This window comes from Staurois parvus, unplaced genomic scaffold (genome assembly GCF_062004578.1).
Source record: "Staurois parvus isolate SC_StPar_1 unplaced genomic scaffold, SC_StPar_1.0 ptg000548l, whole genome shotgun sequence".
Classification (NCBI taxonomy): Eukaryota; Metazoa; Chordata; class Amphibia; order Anura; family Ranidae; genus Staurois; species Staurois parvus.
Genome location: NW_028318344.1, coordinates 133446 through 154891, shown reverse-complemented (window position 1 = coordinate 154891; position 21446 = coordinate 133446). Strand labels below are relative to the sequence as shown.

The following is a 21446-nucleotide window of genomic DNA, read 5'->3' as shown; positions in this document are numbered from 1 at the left end:
TAGCAAAAAATAAAAACCCCAGCGGTGATTAAATACCACCAAAAGAAAGCTCTAGTTGTGTGAAGAAAATGATAAAATTTTAGTTTGGGTACAATGTTGTATGACTGCGCAATTGTCATTCAAAGTGTGAGAGCGCTGAAACGTGAAAAATGGCCTGGGCAGGAAGGTGTAAAATTGCCCCGTATTGAAATGGTTAAAATAGCCAGGCCAATCGGCTTAATGTAAACCTGTGCAGAGAAAAATAAAATGTTCTCATTTTCTACTAACCCCATCTATTTACAACATCATTGTAATCAGACGAAGATTAAACCACTTGCCCTCCAGAGGATTTACTCCCCTTCCTGACCAGGCCATTTTTTGCAATGTGGTGCTGTGTTATTTTAACTGACAATTGCGTGGTCATGCAACGCTGCACCCAAATGAAATGTATGCCTTTTTGTTTCCCACAAATGGAGCTTTCTTTTAGTGGTATTTGATTGCCTGTGCATTTTACATTTTTTTGCGCTATAAACAAAAAAAGACTGACAATTTTGAGAAAAAAACAATATTTGTGACTTTTTGCTATTAAACATGTCCAATACAAAATTGTAAATATCAAATTTTGTCATAAATTTAGGCCAAAATGTATTCTGCTACATGTCTTTGCTAAACAAAATCCTAATATGTGTAAATTAATTGGTTTACATGAAAGTTATAGTGTTTACAAATGGCGGTATATATACTGGATTTTTTTTTTCATATACTGGTAATGGCACTGATCAGCGACTTATAGCGGGACTGCGGCGGGCATTCTGACACTGGGGGGAACTAACTTGGTGTCACTGACATCTCCAGTGACACTCAAACTGGCTACTGCCAGAAATGCTAGGGGGATGTTTTTCTAAGGGATTTCTCAGCAAAATTTAATTTATACTCTCTTGAGAAGAGGAGATTAAGGGGGGATCTGATCAATATGTATAAATACATCAGTGGTCCATATAGTGAACTCGGTGTAGAGCTATTCACCCTGAGGTCATCACAGAGGACAAGGGGGCACTCTTTACGTCTGGAGGAAAAGAAATGTAATCTCCAAACACGGAAAGGTTTCTTCACAGTGAGAGCTGTGAAAATGTGGAATAGACTCCCTCAAGAGTTGGTTCTGGCCAGCTCAGTGGATTGCTTTAAAAAAAGGCCTGGATTCTTTCCTAGATACACAGAATATCACTGGATAATAACATTTATAGGTAAAGTTGATCCAGGGAATATCTGATTGCCTCTCGGGGGATCAGGGAGAAATTGTTTTCCCTGCAGGAGCAAATTGGATCATGCTTTGCTGTTTTGTTTTGCCTTACTCTGGATCAACTGTGGGTATAGGATTATAACTTTTTTGTTTTTTTAATGGTTGAACTGGATGAACTTTTGTCTTTTTTCAGCCAGACTAATGCAGATCATACATTGTTCGAATTCCGAACGATTTTTGTCCAAAAATCAAAAACGACGTTTGCTCCGTAATCCAATGGTGCCATCATTGATTTTGAAAATCGGCCGACCGAGTCATAAAATTCACCCCATATAACATGCAAAACTTCTGTTCCTTCCAGGTCACGGCTCATGCACATATTCTTTTCGGAAAAACGATCATACGATTTGACCATCATTGAGTCAAAACGTGGTCGTTTTTCACGGATTTTCCAAGATGCCCGATCACTGAAAAGGGGAGGAACCACGAAAATCGGCCGGTGCCATTGACCCACTAACAGAGCGAAAATCGGCCAATTATTCTTAGGTCCGATTTTCAGACGAAAAATCAGTCGAATTTCGACCCATATATGGCCAGCATAAATGTAAAATAGAGCATTAGGACATGGATGGATGGGTGAGCTTGCGTTGATTAATGAAAATGAATTAAATTGTGCTTTTGGTTAGCGGTGCTCACATGCAGTGTAGTTCTGCTTTAAGCTCAGTGACAGCTCCAACCAGATCACTATGGAGTATAAACAGCACTTCTTTTTCTTGTTCCTGTAGTTTGATAAGAAAGGTGGGAGAGCAAAGAGAGTGTATGGATAAGCAGCAAAGAAGCTAATGAGCCTGTTCCTTAGCCCTGCACAATCTAAGCACAGGTTCACTTTAAATGCATCAGTTAAATAAATCCAGCACTTAGGAGAATCTTACAATGACAACTTTCTCTACACTGGCAGTAGATATTTTTAAGCTGGTACTGGCATTAATAGATGGTAGCAGACGAGCTATAATTTCAGTAACAAAAGGATATACAACTTTCTAAAAACTATATTTCTTGTTTATCACCAGAGCTTCAAGTGACACAGGCTCCTCTTTCCCTGTACTTCTGGAGAGCCATAAATATACTAACTCTATCATCAACACATCTCACTGAAACAGCAAACATAGCAGCATGACTTCAGACAGCAATGTATCACTGAAATCTATCAATTCAGGGAAGATATGACTCCTGCCACAAGCAAATGAAGAGAAAACTCGGGAAATGGTCACTACTCACTTTTCTGGTTGTTTGTCTCCAATCTCTTTAATTTTCTCCTGTATGGACAAAGTATTAAATTATTATTATCATAATTATTATTATTACATCTCAAAAAAGTACGTTCAAACATATGAAGATTTCTATGCTTTATTAAAAAGTACCATTATGGAAAGGAGATGTTGGCACGGGTAAACATAAAAAGCAGATCTAAACTGAAGACTAATTATAAGACACCATCCCACCACCCTCAACTGTTCCAGAAACAAGGGCGGACTGACCATTCGAATACTCAGGCACTGCCCGAGGGCCCGGGGTCAGTAGGGGGCCCCATGAGATGCCCCTGGTACCTTTCATTGGCTTTTTTATAGGCTTTTTTGGGTGTTGGCGAGGACACAGGGGCCCCATGAGTTGTCAGTCTGCCCCTGTCCAGAACCTAATATAATAAGACTGCTAGATAGGTTGGATGTGTTCCATGTTTGCTAGATCTGGCTCCAGTGTGGCATCATCAAATGTAATTCCCTGGCTTAAAGAGTAAGCCCATTTTTGTTGAGAAAAAAAAAAGCATTCTCCTCTGGGTTATCTATGTACATTGCAAACGTTGTTGAAGATTCCTACCTTTTGTTATTCTGAAGAAGTACCTGTTTGCTTGTCTGTGTCCATGTGAAGAGTGAATCTGTATGGGAGTGGTTTTATAATTATCAGTCAACTGCTGCACCTGCACAGTTCCAGTGAGGAAATTGGCAAGGTCTGCATCTCTTTAGATGTGATTTCCCTTTGGGAGTATCTCACCAAAAATGACATTTATGTTGCAGGGGATGCCAAAAATTGTCTTGTATCTTAAGCTGGCCATACATTATACAATTTTCTTATTAAATTTCCTTTAGAGTTACCTTCAGCTAATGTATGTAGTGCAAAGGGTTTCCTGGTTGCAAACAAATTGAGAGTGTTTAGGTTTCACCTCTTATAATATGGTAAATCTAAAGGAAAATTGTACAAGAAAATTGTATAATTTATGGCCAGCCTTAGTACAGACTTCTGGGAAAATCAATAAGCCAATCACACAAACAGGAGATGACATTTTCAGGGGGCGTTCTATACGCCATATGTGTACAGAACACCTCCAGGTAGCCATATTGCATTGCAATTGACAGAAAATGGCAGCGCTGCAGATTAAAAAAGGAGAGGTAAATTTGAAACGCATTCAATTAGAATAGGACTTGATTCATAATTTTATAAGCTATAATATATTTTTATTTGCTATTTTTTCCCACAAAAGTGGAGTTGCTAAACACTATCTCCAGCTTGGGACCTGCTCAAAGACCCCTGCTTTTCACTTGCTCCAGACTCTAGTCTTCTAGTTCAGATATAATTTGGAGCAATTCTTCTCAGCTACAGCTGCTAAAGAAATACAAACAAAAGAAGCTACAAATCCTTGTCTGAGGGAAGCATGATGGAAGAGGCTACATAATCCTAAATGATAAATAAATTAAGATAACGGATGAACTGCTGCTGGCCATTCTTGCCTAAGAGTTGAGAATTAAGATCCTACTTAATCATGACTTGGGTCATGCTTTAATGGCAGTTCTTATGTTGTATGGTATCTAATGGTATCTGTTTTATGCCATTGGAGCCTATGTTTAGTTGGATGCCTGTCTAGAATGTATGGTTCATACATGCATGCATTTTAGGTGCTTTTTAAAACTCACAGTTCGTTGTTCAAATGAAACATATTCATATCAAAGTATTACACAAGAGATAGGCACTAAGATTGCAACCAAAATACTGTACATACATTCAATTACAGACATTTAAAAAGTGCATTAAAAATAAAATCCAGTATTCAGACATTTGTTTTGCTACTTCAAAAATAATTACATACTGACCCATGTTATTGTAAATGTTTGGTAGTCATGTGAGGTAACATTAAAAAGACCACCTGCAGAATGTTCCACCTTTACCTTGTAGGGTCTTCTTTTGGTTACTGGTGGGTTTCTACCTCTGCTCCGCTATGGTGAGGGGCAAGACGTGTGTGTGAAAAGTCACTGGCTGGTTGCTCAGGGGTAGGCAGTCAAGCAGTACCTCTGGGTGCACACAAATCTTATCTCCTCTGTAGACTTGACATGGGGCACTCACAGGAAGTTTGAAGCACCAAAAAATGCATTTCAGCAGTCCTTAGTGGTCTTTGTACTGATTAGGTTGAGAAGCAATGGGTGAGCAGCTAAAGATCAATCTAGAACAGGGCCATGACAAAGGGTGGGCAGGAGGGGAAGCTGCTCTGGGCACAGGAGAGCAAGGGGCAGAGAATGGCCATAGGGCAGTAAAGCCATTCTACGGCATGCATTAACAGTGTGGGAGGGGGCGCAGTTCTGCATTCTTGCCCTGGACGCTAGATGAACCTGTTCTGGTACTCATCTAGAATTTAACTCTGCTTTAGATTAGGCCAGTGAGGATCAAAATATGGGAAATGCTACTGCTGACTTGTCTGTAAAGGTGCAGAGTCCAAGTCTGCTATCCTGCTCATGCTCCCTAACTAATCTTGGAAAATCACCTGTAATCATCCAATCCACTTGTTTGTGATTCAGGGATATTCCATTTGCCTCCTTTATCCCATGAATTATTAGGAGGAAGCTGTTGATAACCATGTTTGTTCTCTCACAGATTCACAGATGTCAGAATAAATACATGAATTTGCTCATCAATATTGTGCCTCCTGTAGAAGTTGGGAGGTATGCTGATAAGCAAATATGTTTTTTTAAACAAGACAACCAGTTTTTGAATGTTTATGTTGTTCTAAAGACTGACACCTGAAGAACTGGAGAAAGTAAGTATTGATCGACTGAGTCACAATGAAGCATTCTTGTCCCCGTTTTAGCACACCCAACAACTGCACATAAAGAACAAAAAGTGGTCATCTCACGTTTTCTTCTTTTCCAGTGTGCATGAACATAAACCAGGAGAAGAGATATAAGGCTTACTCAGGGGTGTACTTACCACAAGGCAAACAAGGCACTTGCCCAGGGTGGCATTTTTCAGGGGGGCAGCACCTCCCCTCAGATGAACTGATGAAAGAAGGGACACACGCGCGATGGGAACCAGGTGGGATCCGAGAGAGGCTGAGGGCTGCTTGATGGTGTAAGTAGAGCCTGACTGTCATTTCCGGGGATGTTCAGATCTGTGAAGATGAGTGTCTTTCTCTCTTTCGCCGGGGGTGGGGGGGTGTAGTTGAAGGCTCTTCCAGGTGGGGGGCAGGGGTGTTGGTTGGTGTCTATGGGGGCAGACGATTTTTGTGTTGCCTAGGGCAGCACAAAACCTAAATACACCACTGGGCTCACTATAAAAGTTGATTCTATCTACTAAGACGCTTAATTTGCTAAGCAATAATTCATGTAATTCAATGTAATACAATGATCATTTTCATCCATAGCCCTTCAAGGCTGCCCCTGCTGACAATGATGGTTATTATGGCAGGCCACTGTCATTAAAAATCAGTGTATTGATCCTATTTTCTGTTACAGGACAGAAGGTGAAAATGAACATCTTGATATTTATTATTACTACTGATTTTCCACTGCAGTAGAATTTTTAGGAAATGTTTATTTTGTTATTTTTTTTATTTGGTAAATAAAGCACTTCTGTCTTAACGCACATCTGATTTTTTTTGTCATAAATCAAAAATAAAACTAGTGGATAATAGACTGTTTTGCATAAAGACTTGAGGGCTGAGACAAAGGGGCTGGTCTACTAAAGAAAAATAGACCTTTTACTAGAGAAAGGGAAGTTGCACTTTGCAAAGGAAACTTCTCCAGAGCCTAGCAAATGAGGTGAGGCTGGTGACTTCCATCATCCAATCATGTGCAAGCAGAAGAGCTTTGGGATATTCACATGCAAAATACAACTTACCTTGCAAAGTGAACAGCCTATGTGCCTTTACTAAGTCAACCCCAAGAAGTTAACTTTTCCCCCATATGACCAGCTATGTCTCCAGAGCCATTGGTTAACCACTTTCTGACTGCCCTATAGCAGAAATACTGCTACAGGGCAGCACGGGTGCGCAAAATCATATATCACATACAGTCATGGCCGAAATTGTTGGCACCCTTGATATTTCTCCAGGAAATCATGTATTTCTCACGAAACGTATTGCATTAACACATGTTTTGCTATACACATGTTTATTCCCTTTGTGTGTATTGGGACAAAACAAAAAAAGGGAGGAAAGAAAGCAAATTCGACATAATGTCACACAAACCTCCAAAATGGGCTGGACAAAAGTATTGGCACCCTTTCACAACTGCGGATAAATAAGAATGTTACAAGCATGTGATGCTCCTGTAAACTCACCTGGGGCAAGTAACAGGTGTGGGCAATATAGAAATCACACCTGAAAGCAGATAAAAAGGAGAGACGTTCACTTAACCTTTGCATTGTGTGTCTGTCTGTGCCACACTAAGCATGGACAACAGAAAGAGGAGACGAGAACTGTCTGAGGACCTGAGAACCAAAATTGTGGCAAAATATCAACAATCTCAAGGTTACAAGTCCATCTCCAGAGAACTAGATTTGCCTTTGTCCACAGTGCGCAACATTATCAAGAAGTTTGCAACCCATGGCACTGTAGCTAATCTCCCTGGTCGTGGACGGATGAGGAAAATTGATGAAAGATTGCAACGCAGAATAGTCCGGATGGTGGATAAGCAGCCCCAAACATGTTCCAAAGACATTCAAGCTGTCCTGCAGGCTCAGGGAGCATCAGTGTCAGCGCGAACTATCCGTCGACATTTAAATGAAATGAAACGCTATGGCAGGAGACCCAGGAGGACCCCACTGCTGACACAGAGACATAAAAAAGCAAGACTACAGTTTGCCAAAATGTACTTGAGTAAGCCAAAAGCCTTCTGGGAAAACGTCTTGTGGACAGATGAGACCAAGATAGAGCTTTTCGGTAAAGCACATCATTCTACTGTTTACCGAAAACGGAATGAGGCCTACAAAGAACAAAACACAGTACCTACGGTAAAATATGGTGGAGGTTCAATGATGTTTTGGGGTTGTTTTGCTGCCTCTGGCACTGGGTGCCTTGACTGTGTGCAAGGCATCATGAAATCTGAGGATTACCAAAGGATTTTGGGTCGCACTGTAGGGCCCAGTGTCAGAAAGCTGGGTTTGCGTCCAAGATCCTGGGTCTTCCAGCAGGACAATGACCCCAAACATACGTCAAAAAGCACTCAGAAATGGATGGCAAAGAAGCGCTGGAGAGTTCTGAAGTGGCCAGCAATGAGCCCAGATCTAAATCCCATTGAACACCTGTGGAGAGATCTTAAAATTGCTGTTGGGAAAAGGTGTCCTTCCAATAAGAGAGACCTGGAGCTGTTTGCAAAGGAAGAGTGGTCCAAAATTCCGGGTGAGAGGTGTCAGAAGCTTATTGATGGTTATAGGAAGCGACTGATTTCAGTTATGTTTTCCAAAGGGTGTGCAACCAAATATTAAGTTAAGGGTGCCAATACTTTTGTCCAGCCCATTTTTGGGGTTTTGTGTGACATTATGTCATATTTGCTTTTCTGCCTCTGTTTTATATTTGTTCCAATACATACAAAGGGAATAAACATGTGTATAGCAAAACATGTGTTAATGCAATACCTTTTTTGTGTGAAATACTTGATTTTCAGGAAAAATATCAAGGGTGCCAACAATTTCGGCCATGACTGTATACATACATGATTTTGCATTTCCGGGTACGGGGTGCGGCCTACCAGCGCCGCCATTTGATTACTCACCGGCACCCGGTGATTTCCGACAATCTCCGACGGGGAGGAGAACTGTTTTATTTACTAACAGTTCTCCTCCCTGTCAGCTCTGGCACACTGCTTTGGATGACTGTGCCCAGCACAGTCATCCAAAGCAGTGTGCTTACAATGAAGCACACGCACACCGCCCTCTAGTAAAACACTCCCAGCACACAGTTAACCCTTTGATCACCCCTCATGTTAACCCCTTCCTGCCCAGTGTCATTAGTACAGTGTCAGTGCTTTTTTTTAGCACTGATCACTGTATTAGTGTCACTGGGGATGTCAGTGACACCAAGTCAGTTCCCCCCAGTGTCAGAATGCCCGCTGCAGTCCCGCTAAATGTCGCCGCCATTGCCAGTAAAAATAAAGAAAAAAATTTCAGTATCTATACCGCCATTTTTAAACGCTAAAACTTTAACATAAACCATTTTACACATATTAGGATTTGTTTTAGCAAAGACATGTAGCAGAATACATTTTGGCCTAAATTTATGATGAAATTTGATTTTTTTTATTTTTTTACTGGACATGTTTAATAGCAAAAAGCCAGAAATATATTTTTTTTTCCTCAAAATTGTCCGTCTTTTTTTATAGCGCAAAAAATAAAAAATGCACAGGCGATCAAATACCACCCAAAGAAAGCTCAATTTGTGGAGGAAAAAAGGACATAAATTTAATTTGGGTGCAGTGTTGCATGACCACGCAATTGTCAGTTAAAGTAACGCAGCGCTGTAACGCAAAAAATGGCCTGGTCAGGAAGGGGGGTAAATCCTCTGGAGGGCAAGTGGTTAAAAAACAAACACAGACAACCCAATAAGTATAACTACATATCATACTTGCATATAGCTGTTTCCAAGATTGCGGTCGCATTGAAGTCTCATCAATGGAAGATACAACTGGGGTTCTAGTTTCACTTTTGTTGCAAAGGAATGGTTTGCATAACTTTGCTCTCGTATCCCTAAATTAAAAGTAACCCAGTTCATCCGGACTGGCAGAAGACTACTGGCCAGCATATCTCCCAACTTTCTGAGATGGGAATGAGGGACACCTATTTTCAAAGGTATGTAAGCATAGGACACACCCCCTGCCACACCTACCTTAAAGGAGAACTAAACAAAACAAATTATTGGTGAAAACCAAAAGTGCTTTTTTTACCACTACTATGCCTTTATACTGGCTTTTAGAATTTACAAATGCAGCAATTTAGAAATTGTATGAAAGGTTTAGCACTGTAAAACACTTTAATAGGTAAATAATGCATTTTATATAAAACTATCTAGCTCAGACCAAAATGAGGGACAAATGATGGGGAAAGAGGGACAGAAGGACTTTATCCCAAATGAGGGACAGTCCCTCAAGATCAGGGACAGTTGGAAGCTATGCTGGTCAGGGTTAGGGAGTTTGTAAAATCCTTGAACAGGAACTTTGTCAATGCGTGCAAAATTTGTCAGCAAAAAGAAGCAATATCAAGGGTAAAGCCCTGAGGGTTGAGAGTCAAACATGACTTTCAGCAAAAGCAGAGGTCATAGACAGGAATTCAATCAGACACAAGACAGAGCAAAAAGAGAAGAACTTTTGTTGCCTATAACTGGGACCTGGGAGTGTGCTCTCTTTACTATAGCCAGGTAAGGTGTATTAATTTTCAGGCTCTGAGCCTCTGGATTATCTCAATAAACGTGAAAGGAGTAACAAATAGAAACTAATTATAGACAGTGATGCAGGGGCGGACTGACCATTTGGAAACTCTGGCACTGCCCGAGGCAGTAGGGGGCCCCATGAGATGCCCCTGGTACCTTTTTCATAGGATTTTTTGAGTTTGGGCATGGACACAGGGGCCCCATGATCCCCTATTGCCCGGGGGCCCCATGAGTTTGTCAGTCCGCCCCTGCAGTGATGATAAACGATTGATGTGCATGGGTAGAAAACATTGATGGTTACTAAGAGAATCCAAGAGAAAACAGCCTAGATTAAAAAAAGACCTCGGAGTGCAGACAGGAAGCCTCAAACAAATACAGGTCTGCAAAGGGAAGAGACAAAGAAGATAGTGGGCGGAGCAGATAAAGTACGAAACAGGATACCAGGTATGGATCAGAGAAGACATAACTCAAATCAAACAAGAAACATTTAAAGTGGTAGTAAAGTACATTTTGTTTAACTTGTACCCTCAGGTAAGCCTATAATAAGGTACAGTGAATATCTCCCAAACTTTCAGTGACGTCACTGGCGCATGCACTCAGAAGGGACAGCATACCCATGGCATGCAAGTGGGAGTGACACCATCACGGCTCGGTCATTCATATGGCCGGAGCCCACAAACCCAGAAGAAAGACTGGGTGAAGATGAAAGCCATGTCAGCATGCCGCTGGAGTGCTTCATTTTAAGGTAAGTATTTCACTATTATAACATTAACTTACAGGTGGACTTTTATTTCTTTTTAGGACTTTACTACCACTTTAAGAAACAAAACAAGACAAGTCCAGCAATGCAATAGTTTATAGTATCAGGACACAAGGCTGCAAGGGACAAGATAGCTATATTGGAAGGCAAGGGGTTGGGATTGTAGAACACTGTGTATGACAATGATTCAGCACCATGCTGATGGGAAGGCATTCCTAAAGCCCCAGAAGTAAAGCATAGATAATGCACTGGGGTAGCTTCAGTCAAGGCAGCACAGGGCAGAGACATAACTTGAGGAACAGTAGAGATTATTGTTGTTATTATTATAGGTACTTATATAACGCTGTCAATTTACGCAACGCTTTACATACACTTCAACCACTTTATTAGGTACACCTGTTCAATTGCTTTGTAACACAAATTGCTAATCAGCCAATCACTTGGCAGCACCTCAATGCATTTAGCTATGTATACGTGGTGAAGATGACTTGCTGAAGTTCAAACTGAGCATCAGAATGGGGAAGAAAGGGGATTTAAGTGACTTTGCATGGTTGTTGTTGCCAGACAAGCTGCTCTGAGTGCTTTAAAAATTGCTGATCTACTGGGATTGTAACGCACAACCATCTCTAGTGTTTACAGAGAAGTATCCAGTGAGAGGCTGTTGTGAGGACAAAAATTCCTTGCTGATGTCAGAGAAGAATAGGCAGACTGGTTCAAGATGATAGAAAGGCAACAGTAGGGTCAGAATTTTGCATAAACAACATGAAAGAATGGATCCATCCATCATAGTATCAACATTTCAGGCTGGAGGTGGTGGTGGTGTAATAGTGTGGGGAATATTTTCCTGGCACTAGCAAGGTATAAGTATTACAGTGGTTGGTGAGTGTATATTGGACATTCTCATCAGTCCCTAACCCTCAAGGAGCATATCATTTAAGGTCCCTAACTCACATTCATACATACACATACTAGGGCCAATTTAAACAGGAGCCAATTATCCTACCAGCATGTCTTTGAAGTGTGGGAGGAAACCTATGCAGGCACAGGGAGAACATGCAATCTCCAGGTAGGTAATGCTGTGGTTGGGATTTGAACAACCCTAGCGCTGCTAGGCAGAAGTGCTAACCACTTAGCCACTGTGCTACAACTAAATGAGGGAGCCAGAGGAGGAATGTCCTGAAAGGATAGCATAACGGACAGGGAAAATGTACAAAAAGACAGAAGATAAAGGATCAGAACCAGACCTTTATTTTCTTGTTGTTTGGTTTTGTGAATGGATTTTCATGTGTGTACTTTCAATCATAAGAATGACTCTGGGATATTGGGTTTCTTAGGTTTACCTACTCAGTCCCTTCTCATAAAACAAAGGTCTTCACTGTTAGTATTAATACATTTATTTAATATTACTACAGTACATTTATTTTACAGGAACACACCAATATACTGTACATGTCTCCGTAAAAGGGAAATATGACCAACCATCTGTACAAATAGCTGAGATATTTCCAAAATATTTTTAAAGTGTTACTAAACCCAGGACCCTGCATTCACTATATCTGGTCTCCCGCAGTACACACAATATGGGAATGCAATTATTTTAGTAAATATAAACTCCTAAATACCTTTTCTCATCAGCAGTTAGAGCAGTCTTGTGACTTCTATCAGTGTTCAGCAGAGCACTGGTTAAAGCTTGTAGGAGGAGTTTTCATTCTTCCCTGATTGACTTATGAGGCTGCAGGACCCCCGTACCCTTGCCTGGACAGTGCTGATTGGCCCCGTGCTGATCACATGCACCCTCTCAATGAAAAAAAAAAACTCTTTAGCAATACGTGCTAAACTTCCACAGTGAGAATAACAAGCATGCTTTACTGCATATACAGACTGATTTTACTTTTGTGGGTTTAGTAACACAATAAGTTTTTCAATGGATTTTACAGGGCAAGAAACAATGCACCCTGCATGTGCCATAAATGACTGTATGACCTACGTAGGGTAAAAAAAAAAAGAAATTCTACAAAGCCAATGCCTCCGTGTCTGTCTTCCAACACATTAGTGACAACTATCAAAGCTCTCTCCATACTTTAAACCCTATTAGGTACCTATCACCAAGGGCGGACTGACCATTTGGAAACTCGGGCACTGCCCAAGGGCCCGAGGTCAGTAGGGGGCCCCACGAAATGCCCCTGGTACCTTTTTCATAGTTTGAGTTAGGGCAAGGACACAGGGGCCCCATGATCCCCTATTGCCCGGGGCCCCATGAGTTGTCAGTCCGCCCCTGCCTATCACCCTTCTGTTTACAGAGCTGTCACTCCCACTGCAAGCATAGCTACATATTTTAGCTGGAATGTGGCAAGTTAGTATAAGACAGATTTCAAGTAGTTATGGAAGTTGAATGGAAAAATGATTTAATTAACAAATACATAAAAAACTAAAACAAAATTTATATATGTGTGTCACATGGCTTCAACTCAGGTAAAGACCGGACAAAATCTGTTCGATAAATTCACAAAAACTGAAGAAAATGAAAGGTGTCATTACAGCAAGCAAACAAATACTTGCTTTAATATTTTTACTAGCACTATAAAATCTAAATAATTTGCTTATTCACTTTCATCATTACCCCTTATTCATTCTGCAGAGAACAACTTTTATATTGTTGAAACAAGTAAAAAAAGAAAAACATTACAATAAATCCCAAATGCATTCTACAAAATACTGTAAAATATATGATGCAAACAAACAAAAATCCAAATGACCTTACCCAGACAACTTCCTTAATCATGGTGGCAATCTTCATTACCAGTTTAGGAAAGTGACCAGGATCCAGGGCTCGTGTTGAGTGCTCAATGCAGAGACTGAAGAGGTAGGCAGGGGACAATTTAAATTCAGTGCTTGGGTTGCCATTTTTCTCAATAATCTCTTTTAATACAGCATCCTCTTCCTGAGAGCGGTATTGAAGCACCAAATCCTTGCTCTCTATATAAGCTTGGACAGCCTCTTGCCGCTCTTGGAGTGACCTCCCACACATCTGACATGAAAAGGCCCCACTCAATCCAGGAGAGGACCAGGACTGAGGAAGCCAGGCAGGTCTTGACTGTGGTGCTCTAGGGTCCTTATACATAAAAAGAAAGTGCTCTCCAAGCCCTAGTAAATCACCAGTGTGGAGTTCAGCTTCTCTCTGAAGCACTGCCCCATTATGAGTAACAAGGGCTCCCCGGTAAGGTCTTACACGGACTAGGTTCTTTTGAGTTGAGGAATCTAACCGCCATACACAGCAGTGACGGGGCAGTATATCTGGAGCTGACAAGAAAGTATCCACGTAAGGTCCTTTGTCCCTTGAAGATTTGTCTGCTCTTCCAAAGAGATGTTTCTTCCGGGTCATCACGTAAATCACAAAGTCCTGATACAAAAACACAATTTGAGGATGTTTTAGCAAAATGAAGCCATGTCATTTAAATTAAAATACATTTAAGGAGTTTGATTATCTAATTTATGTTGTATTAAACATAAAGGTTTGGTATGTCTGAAAATAATATTTAGCTTTTCAATAGATGCTAGGGCAGATAAGTGGACTTTACAGAACAAAAAACACATACACTGTTAGAAATTCATTAGTTTGAAACAATTTTCCATCCTGCTCATTCGAATTTTCTCATTACTGCGGTTGAAAAAAAAAGGCCAATTTGACTCATTAATGATTAAAAAACAAACAAACTTTCTTAGAACCTTCTTTTCCTAAGAATTTTCAAACTTTTGTTCAAAATTCTACCCATCTATGACCATAAGTGACTTGGACTGGTGTTAAAGCTTTGTGACTTAAGTACCTTTGCGCATTAGATCTACTATGTTAGACTGATAATTTACATGAATGAAGTGTCTGGAACAGGTGCTGCCTCCTAAATGTTTGACCTCACACACTACACATTCTGAGAATGGGAGATGAGATGCCAAGTAGCTGACAGACCAGCAACTCTGCCAGATGTCAAGTGACCTCTGATGCTCATATTGCCCAAGATTCCTCAGTTTCTGGATTTCCATCCTGACAAGTCCTATTGAGGTTCCAGGATAGTGAGACAGTTTTTATAAAGCAGTGAAATGAAGACAGCATGCAAGAGGGGGCAATTGCCTCCAGTGAAATTCAGAAAGGTTTACAAGAAATATGGCAATTGTACATAAATAAGGGAACTGTACATAACATATTACATTGTAACTAGTACTTAAAAGAGGTGAATATCCACCTTTAGGAGCATAGAGCCCCTAAGCATTAAGACAACATTGTCTCTGTGTGGAACAACAGGTACTGTGCAAGACAAAGCTGCTAATGTGGAAATATGCCCCGCAAAGGTGATAACAATGAGTAAAGCAACCTTGTGAGTGAGAGTCAAAAGAGAGAGAGTAAGAGAGTTACTCTCGATAGGAACCAGGTTGACATCCCATGGAGTCAGAGGTGGACTCTGTAAAAAAGCTTTCACCAAGGCAAGAGGCAGCAGTCCTTAAAAAAGAATCACGAGAGCCAAGATTGGACCCTTGATAGTACTCAGGGTGGTGATCCAAATCAGGATGAAAAAAAGTCAAGATGTGTCCCTCTATTCAAGTGAGGTACCCCGTCCCCCCATTTTGAGAGGTAGGTTTCCTAGCCTTTAGGAGCATAGGAATAACCTGATCATATAGGCCTCTACTCTTTATGACCTGCACTTCAACAGCCAAGCCATCAAACCCGTGAAGCAGAGTTATAAACCATTTGTTGGGATAGAAGATCTGGTGAACTGGAACCCACGAGATCTGATGAGGTCTGGGTACCTATCCATCTGTGTGCCATGAGAATCTGCAGTATGCCTTCCCCCTAATGCCTGTGGGGCAGACAAGGCATGTGGTAAAGCGGTTGTAAAGATCATTTTTGTTTTTTTATTAATGTATTAATTAATAATAAACCTGTTAATCTTACCTGTTCTGTGCAATCATATTGCACAAAATGTCCCAAAAACACCTCTTCTGGGGCCCCCTCCTCCCTCTCAGCTCTCTTCTATGTGTGCCCCCAATTCAAGCTGCTTGCTATCAGGCACAGCTGCTGGCTCACTCCTGAGATGGGCTGTATGCGTCCATAGACGCATACAGCCCTGCTCAGCCCCACCCTCTACTTCTTCCTCACAGGAATTGATTTACAGCAGCAGGAGCCAATGGGAAGACGAGCCTCCTCCAGATTCAGTTCAGGATCTAACCAAACCTTTACCTGCACAGGCATATTGGCTGACAAAGTCTGAGCCAACTGTTCCCACAGCAAAAAGTCAAACAGATATCTCCTGATGGAAAATCCTTGCAAACACAGCAAAGCAAGCACAGTGGCTAGCACTTTGGTGAAACTTGAGGTTCAGAAAACAGGCGAAAGAGAAGGGCAACAAACCAAGAGCATAATGTGTACAAAGTACAACGCAGGTAGCATTGATGTGCTGGAAAGGTGTGGACACGCAAGTATGCATTCTTAATGTTCATAGTGGCCAGAAAGTCTCTCAAATGGAGGGAAGCAAGGACTGACCTGGTAGATTTCATATAGAATTTTTGTGCTCGAATGAAGACATTGAGTGCTTTTAGATCTTTTGTTTTCGGAACTGTGAACAGGTTTAAGTAGAAATTCTGTGACCTCTTCTTTTTACAGTACAATGACAATGACTCCTTGAGTCGCAGAAGCACTGACTGTCATAATGAAAATGTTTAAAAAAGATACTAGGGTGCCATTGTTGGGGCAAGGAAGGGGTGCCTGAGAGACCAGTAAGTAAGTTAAGACTCTGATTGGAGACAGAAGGATTTGGCCCATAAAGTAAAGAGACTGAAGTCAGGCAAGGCCCCTGGGTAAGCCATTGCTAAGGCAGTGAAAAGAGGAGACACACTAGGGCTGTGTGCACAAAGGCTGGAACTGGAGCATCCAATGCTTTAAGGAAATAGCCAGATTCCTCAGACAAATTAGTATTGTGTGTTATGCTGGATAGTCCCAGGGCAATGAATAAAAGTGAGTAAGAAGCCCTAAGCACACCTCAGCAAGTAAATGGAGTTACTTAAAAGCTGTCCATTTAAAGTAGTTCTAAAGCCTAAAAATGTTGTACCGTAATGCATTCCCTGCAAATGTTTCAATACCAGTATGCCCCCTCAACCCACCCTTATACTTACCTGAGTCTCACTCAATCCAGCACTGTGCCAATCATTTGCATTCCCACTGCTGTCAGTCAAATCCTGTGAGGGAGTGGGGGGAGGAGCCAGGCCGTGATTCCTCATGCGTCTATGTACGCATGCAGTACAGTTCGGTATCGAGCCCACAGGTTTGCCCCAATAGGAAACAGCTTCCTACAGTGGCACACAAAAAAGGAGAAGCCAGGAGTACTGGCAGGGGACCAGAGAAAAGGAGAATATGGCTATAGCCTTTAGTTAGATAAAGTATAGAAAATGTGTTTTGTATTGTATGCTATGTCAACCAGCTGCTTCTGGAACTTCCAACTCGCCACTAACTTAAACTCAAAGTAACATAACCTTGGTTATTTACATGACCAATATCCCTACCAAAAAGTAAAAAAAAATCTGCATTTTTGTCATTGTTAAAATGTAAGCATCTTCAGAGTGGAAAACAACCCCACACCATAATCCCTCCTCCACCACACTTTACACTTGGCACAATGCTGTCAGGCAAGTACCGTTCTTCTGGCAACCACCAAACCCAGACACATCCATCGGATTGCCTGACAGAGAAGCATGATTTATCACTCCAGAAAACACATCTCCATTGCTCTAGAGTCCAGTGGTGGCGCGCTTTACACCACTGCATCTGACGCTTTGCAGTGCACTTGGTGATGTAAGGCTTGGATGCAAATGCTCGGCCATGGAAACCCATTCCATGAATCTCTCTACGCACTGTGGTTGTGCTAATCTGAAGGCCACATGAAGTTTGTAGGTCTTTAGCTATTGACTCTGCAGACAGTTGGCGACTTCTGTGCACTGTATGCTTCAGCATGCGCTGACCCCACTCTGTCATTTTACGTGGCCTACCACTTCATGGCTTAGTTGCTATTGTTCCCAGTTGCTTCCACTTTGTTAAAATACCACTAACAGGTGACTGTGGAATATTTAGTAGCAAGGAAATTTCATGGATGGACTTATTGCACAGGTGGCAACCTATCACGGTAGCACGCTTGAATTCACTGAGCTCCTGAGAGCGACCCATTCTTTCACAAATGTTTGTAGAAGCAGTCTGCATGCCTAACTGCTTGATTTCATACACCTGTGGCCATGGAGGTGATTGGAACACCTCAATACAATGATTTGGAGGGGTGTCCCATTGCTTTTGGCAATATAGTGTGTGTGTGTATATATATATAAATATATATATATATATATATATATATTGTTATTTTTTTTCTTTATATAACTTATAGCCTTTAGTTTGAAAAAGTATAGAAAATGAGTTTTGTATTGTATGCTATGTCAACCAGATGCTTCTGGAACTTCCAACTCGCCACTAACTTAAACTCAAAGAAACTTAACTTTGGTTGTTTACATGGCCACAATATCCCTACAAAAAATCAAAATCTGCAGTTTTGTCATTGTTAAAATGCAAGCATCTTCGGAGTATAAGATTATTAGATGGGTTTGACAGCAGGGCAGCTAAAATTTTTAGAAGTAGAGCGCAGCTATGGCATCTTTCATGTGTCTCTCTTGATTGGCGTGTCCTTGATTTTCTTGGGAAGGGCCCAATGAATATAAACAGCCTAGGTGCATTTATTTACTCCAGTGTTGAAGAGCTAAGAGCTTTCACTATCTGTACAAAGCAAACTTTCTTTTTTTAAATGCTGCACTTAGAAAGCATTGTTATCACACTATAACATTAATTTGCAATGACATGCAGTACATGATGACGTCATTATACAAATGGTTTTGAGATATCATGCAAAAGGTGGGCAGAGTGTCCAAGAATTGAAATTGGTAGTGTTATTTTCTATATACTAAGCACAGCACCTGTTTCCACTTGTTTAGCACATTGTTCCTAACCAAGTCATTCGTTTGCTAAATATGTACAGTGTTTAAGGAGGATTGTTTTTGAATGTGCTTTTTAGTATAGTATAGTACAGTAGAGATCTACAGAATTATATGAAAAATTTGGTGAGAAGGTACATGATACCTATGTGGTTACTCTGTATAGTTATAAAACCTTTAGAACGATATAGAAAAATGTATTTAATAGCACAATGGCTGTGATGTAACATTTTACATTTACATTTTAATAGATTAAATAAAAGCTATTTTCTCCATCAGCATTGGGTATAGGTAAAGCGTATACTGGGAATATTTAATTGAAGATATCTTCTACGAAAAAGGAAAAAAATATAACATTTCAAGCCCCTAATGTGTTGAATATCCTGAAAGAGATTGTCCAAGCAAGATAGTCCTAAAATATACATGAATTGAAGCAGTTTTGTGCATAGTTAAAATATTTTCTAACCACTGCACCAGTATAAATATCCAATAAAGTAAGTACGTGAAGTAACCTAATATAATGGTTTTCATCTGTTATCTCAACTAAGCTTACCTGGTTTTAAACATGGAAGACCCTTGAGATAACTTTCCAGTCTCAGGGAACCCCTGCTAATAATTACTGTATCTATACCTTAATGTACATGCATGTACAGTACATTAGTTGGATGGTCAGTTAGAAGACTACTCCTTATATTTGTATTCTATGGGAGAAATCCCCCATCTTACAGAAAGAATGTTGGTGTCAATGGCAATTTATATGGGAGGCAAAAATTGTTCCTTGGTCAAGGAACCCCTAGCAACCTCAGGAGGAGCCCTGGTTGAGTGTTTCAGCTGTTAACCCTTCGCTTATCAAGCAAACGAGAATCTAAAATGTTGTGTGTGCTGTATTTTCTTTACTTTTACGACCTAGAAGAAAAGTTTAAAAACCATTAATGCAGAAATATTGAAAAGAAAAAAATAGGTTCTCACCACATCTTTATTGTAGCCTTGCAGTAGAAGAAAGTATGGATGGTCTGATGGGGGCTGAATCAAATACTGAGTAAAACGTTCAAAGTCCAAATCAGGTTGGTCGGTAGAATCATCCGTACCATCAACACTGCTATTCCTTTCAGCTAAAATTTGCTTGCTGTCCTTTTGATTTGGATCTCCATCTTGTCCAGCATCTGTGTCATTAGTTACCATGCTCTTTATGCTCTTCCGCTCCCTTCTCTTCTTGCTAGTTAAGTTGATGTCACTTATGCTGCGACGCAGGGAGATGCTTTCCTCTCTCTCTCGTAATGGGGCATTTCCACCAGAAGCTGCTCGGGAGCGACTCTTCTGTAGTCTACGAGCTTGAGCATTGATTCCTGAGAGTAAATATGACACATTATTTTAATAGGGATAATAAGTAATTACTTTAATTAAAAACACACACCCCCACCCCATTAATCCTCCTCCTAACTAAAAGACAAGACTGCTAGGTATAGCAAGTTTTAGGTTTTTATGTAATTAGTAATTAATTAAAGAAACAAAATGTAGTTGTATCTTCAGTATACAAATAAGCCATAGACAGAAAGTCCTTTTGTTCTAAAAAAAAAAAATTGCTTGAGTTTTATTTTAGATAGATGAAAATCACCTTAAAACATTCTTACATTTGCAATTGCGCTGTTTGCTACATCAGGAGAGATCAATTCCTCTGTTGTTACATAATGAATACATCAATATTCTATGTAAGCCACTCAGACTTATATTTCATAAGGTGATCTATATAGAGATTACCTTTTCAGTCTGAATAAAGGTTTTCTGGCACATTTTACTGGAACAGAGTACACTTCAGAAGAAGAAGGCAATAATACTTGAGGATAGTTATCTCTGATCAAATGAAATACAGATTTTCATTAGTGTGTATTGGAACACCTGAATCCAATGATTGGAGTGGTGTCCCATTGCTTTTGTGTATGTGTTTATAGTACATATGTTTTTAAGAGCACAGTACAATAAACATTAATCAGCCATGCTGTGGCTTAGAAGAAAATTATAATGGTTTGGGATCAGGTTTACTTTAGGTGATTTTTAAAAAATTATTTTTTTAAACTGTTCTATATCTCTTTTTACTATATGCCATGTATACAATCTTTCATTACCAAAAATGTTTATTACATAAAAGAAGATTCTTAAGTTTTACATTAAAGAGGCCATTGAGCGCAAAGTGACAGTTTTCATGTACACGTTGTAAATCTACACCCCCTGCCCCCTTATGACACCATTGATATTCACCCCTCCACTCTACAGCTCCTCCCTCCCTTGCTGCAGCCACCAAAAAATGCTTGTTACTTTTTATCATGGGGAAACCTGTGGCTTCCTTCAATGATTCAATACTTGAAATGAGCAGCCAATAGATGGGCAAGAGCACTGTCATGGAATTGTAGGAATTACCTGAAAGTTAATTGTTTAAATTGAACCCATAGGCAAATTATAGATATTAAAGCATAACCAGCAGTGAATACAATTTCAATCAACCCCTCACTAACCTCAGTAGCCTTATGCATTGTGGAGCAATGTAACTTTAAATATGAAGATAAATCACTGATGTCAATTATATTCAAGGCAACAGCAGCTTGGCTCACCCTGCTCCTCCCTCTCAACAGCCTTTCAGCAATCTAAGGTAAACATAAAGCATGTGCTCAGCTCACCCTGCTCTTCCATTCCAACAGTCTTACGGCCCTCTAAGGTAAACACAGAGCATGTGCTCAGGCAGATGATCTGTCTATACATTAAATGGCTGGAAG

At 40.4% G+C, this 21446-nt stretch overlaps 1 protein-coding gene across 3 annotated transcripts in view; it reads right to left on the bottom strand.

The window, feature by feature from the left end:
- Positions 1-21446, bottom strand: part of RASIP1 (Ras interacting protein 1) — a 122958-nt gene that overhangs the window by 56079 nt on the left and 45433 nt on the right. For all 3 annotated transcript variants that reach the window (XM_089690945.1, XM_089690946.1, XM_089690947.1), the window contains exons 4-6: positions 19648-20024; positions 13424-14062; positions 2498-2535 (exon numbers count right to left, since the gene is read on the bottom strand). In XM_089690945.1, the coding sequence (XP_089547071.1) occupies positions 2498-2535; positions 13424-14062; positions 19648-20024 (1054 nt within the window). The remainder of the gene's footprint in view (positions 1-2497; positions 2536-13423; positions 14063-19647; positions 20025-21446) is intronic.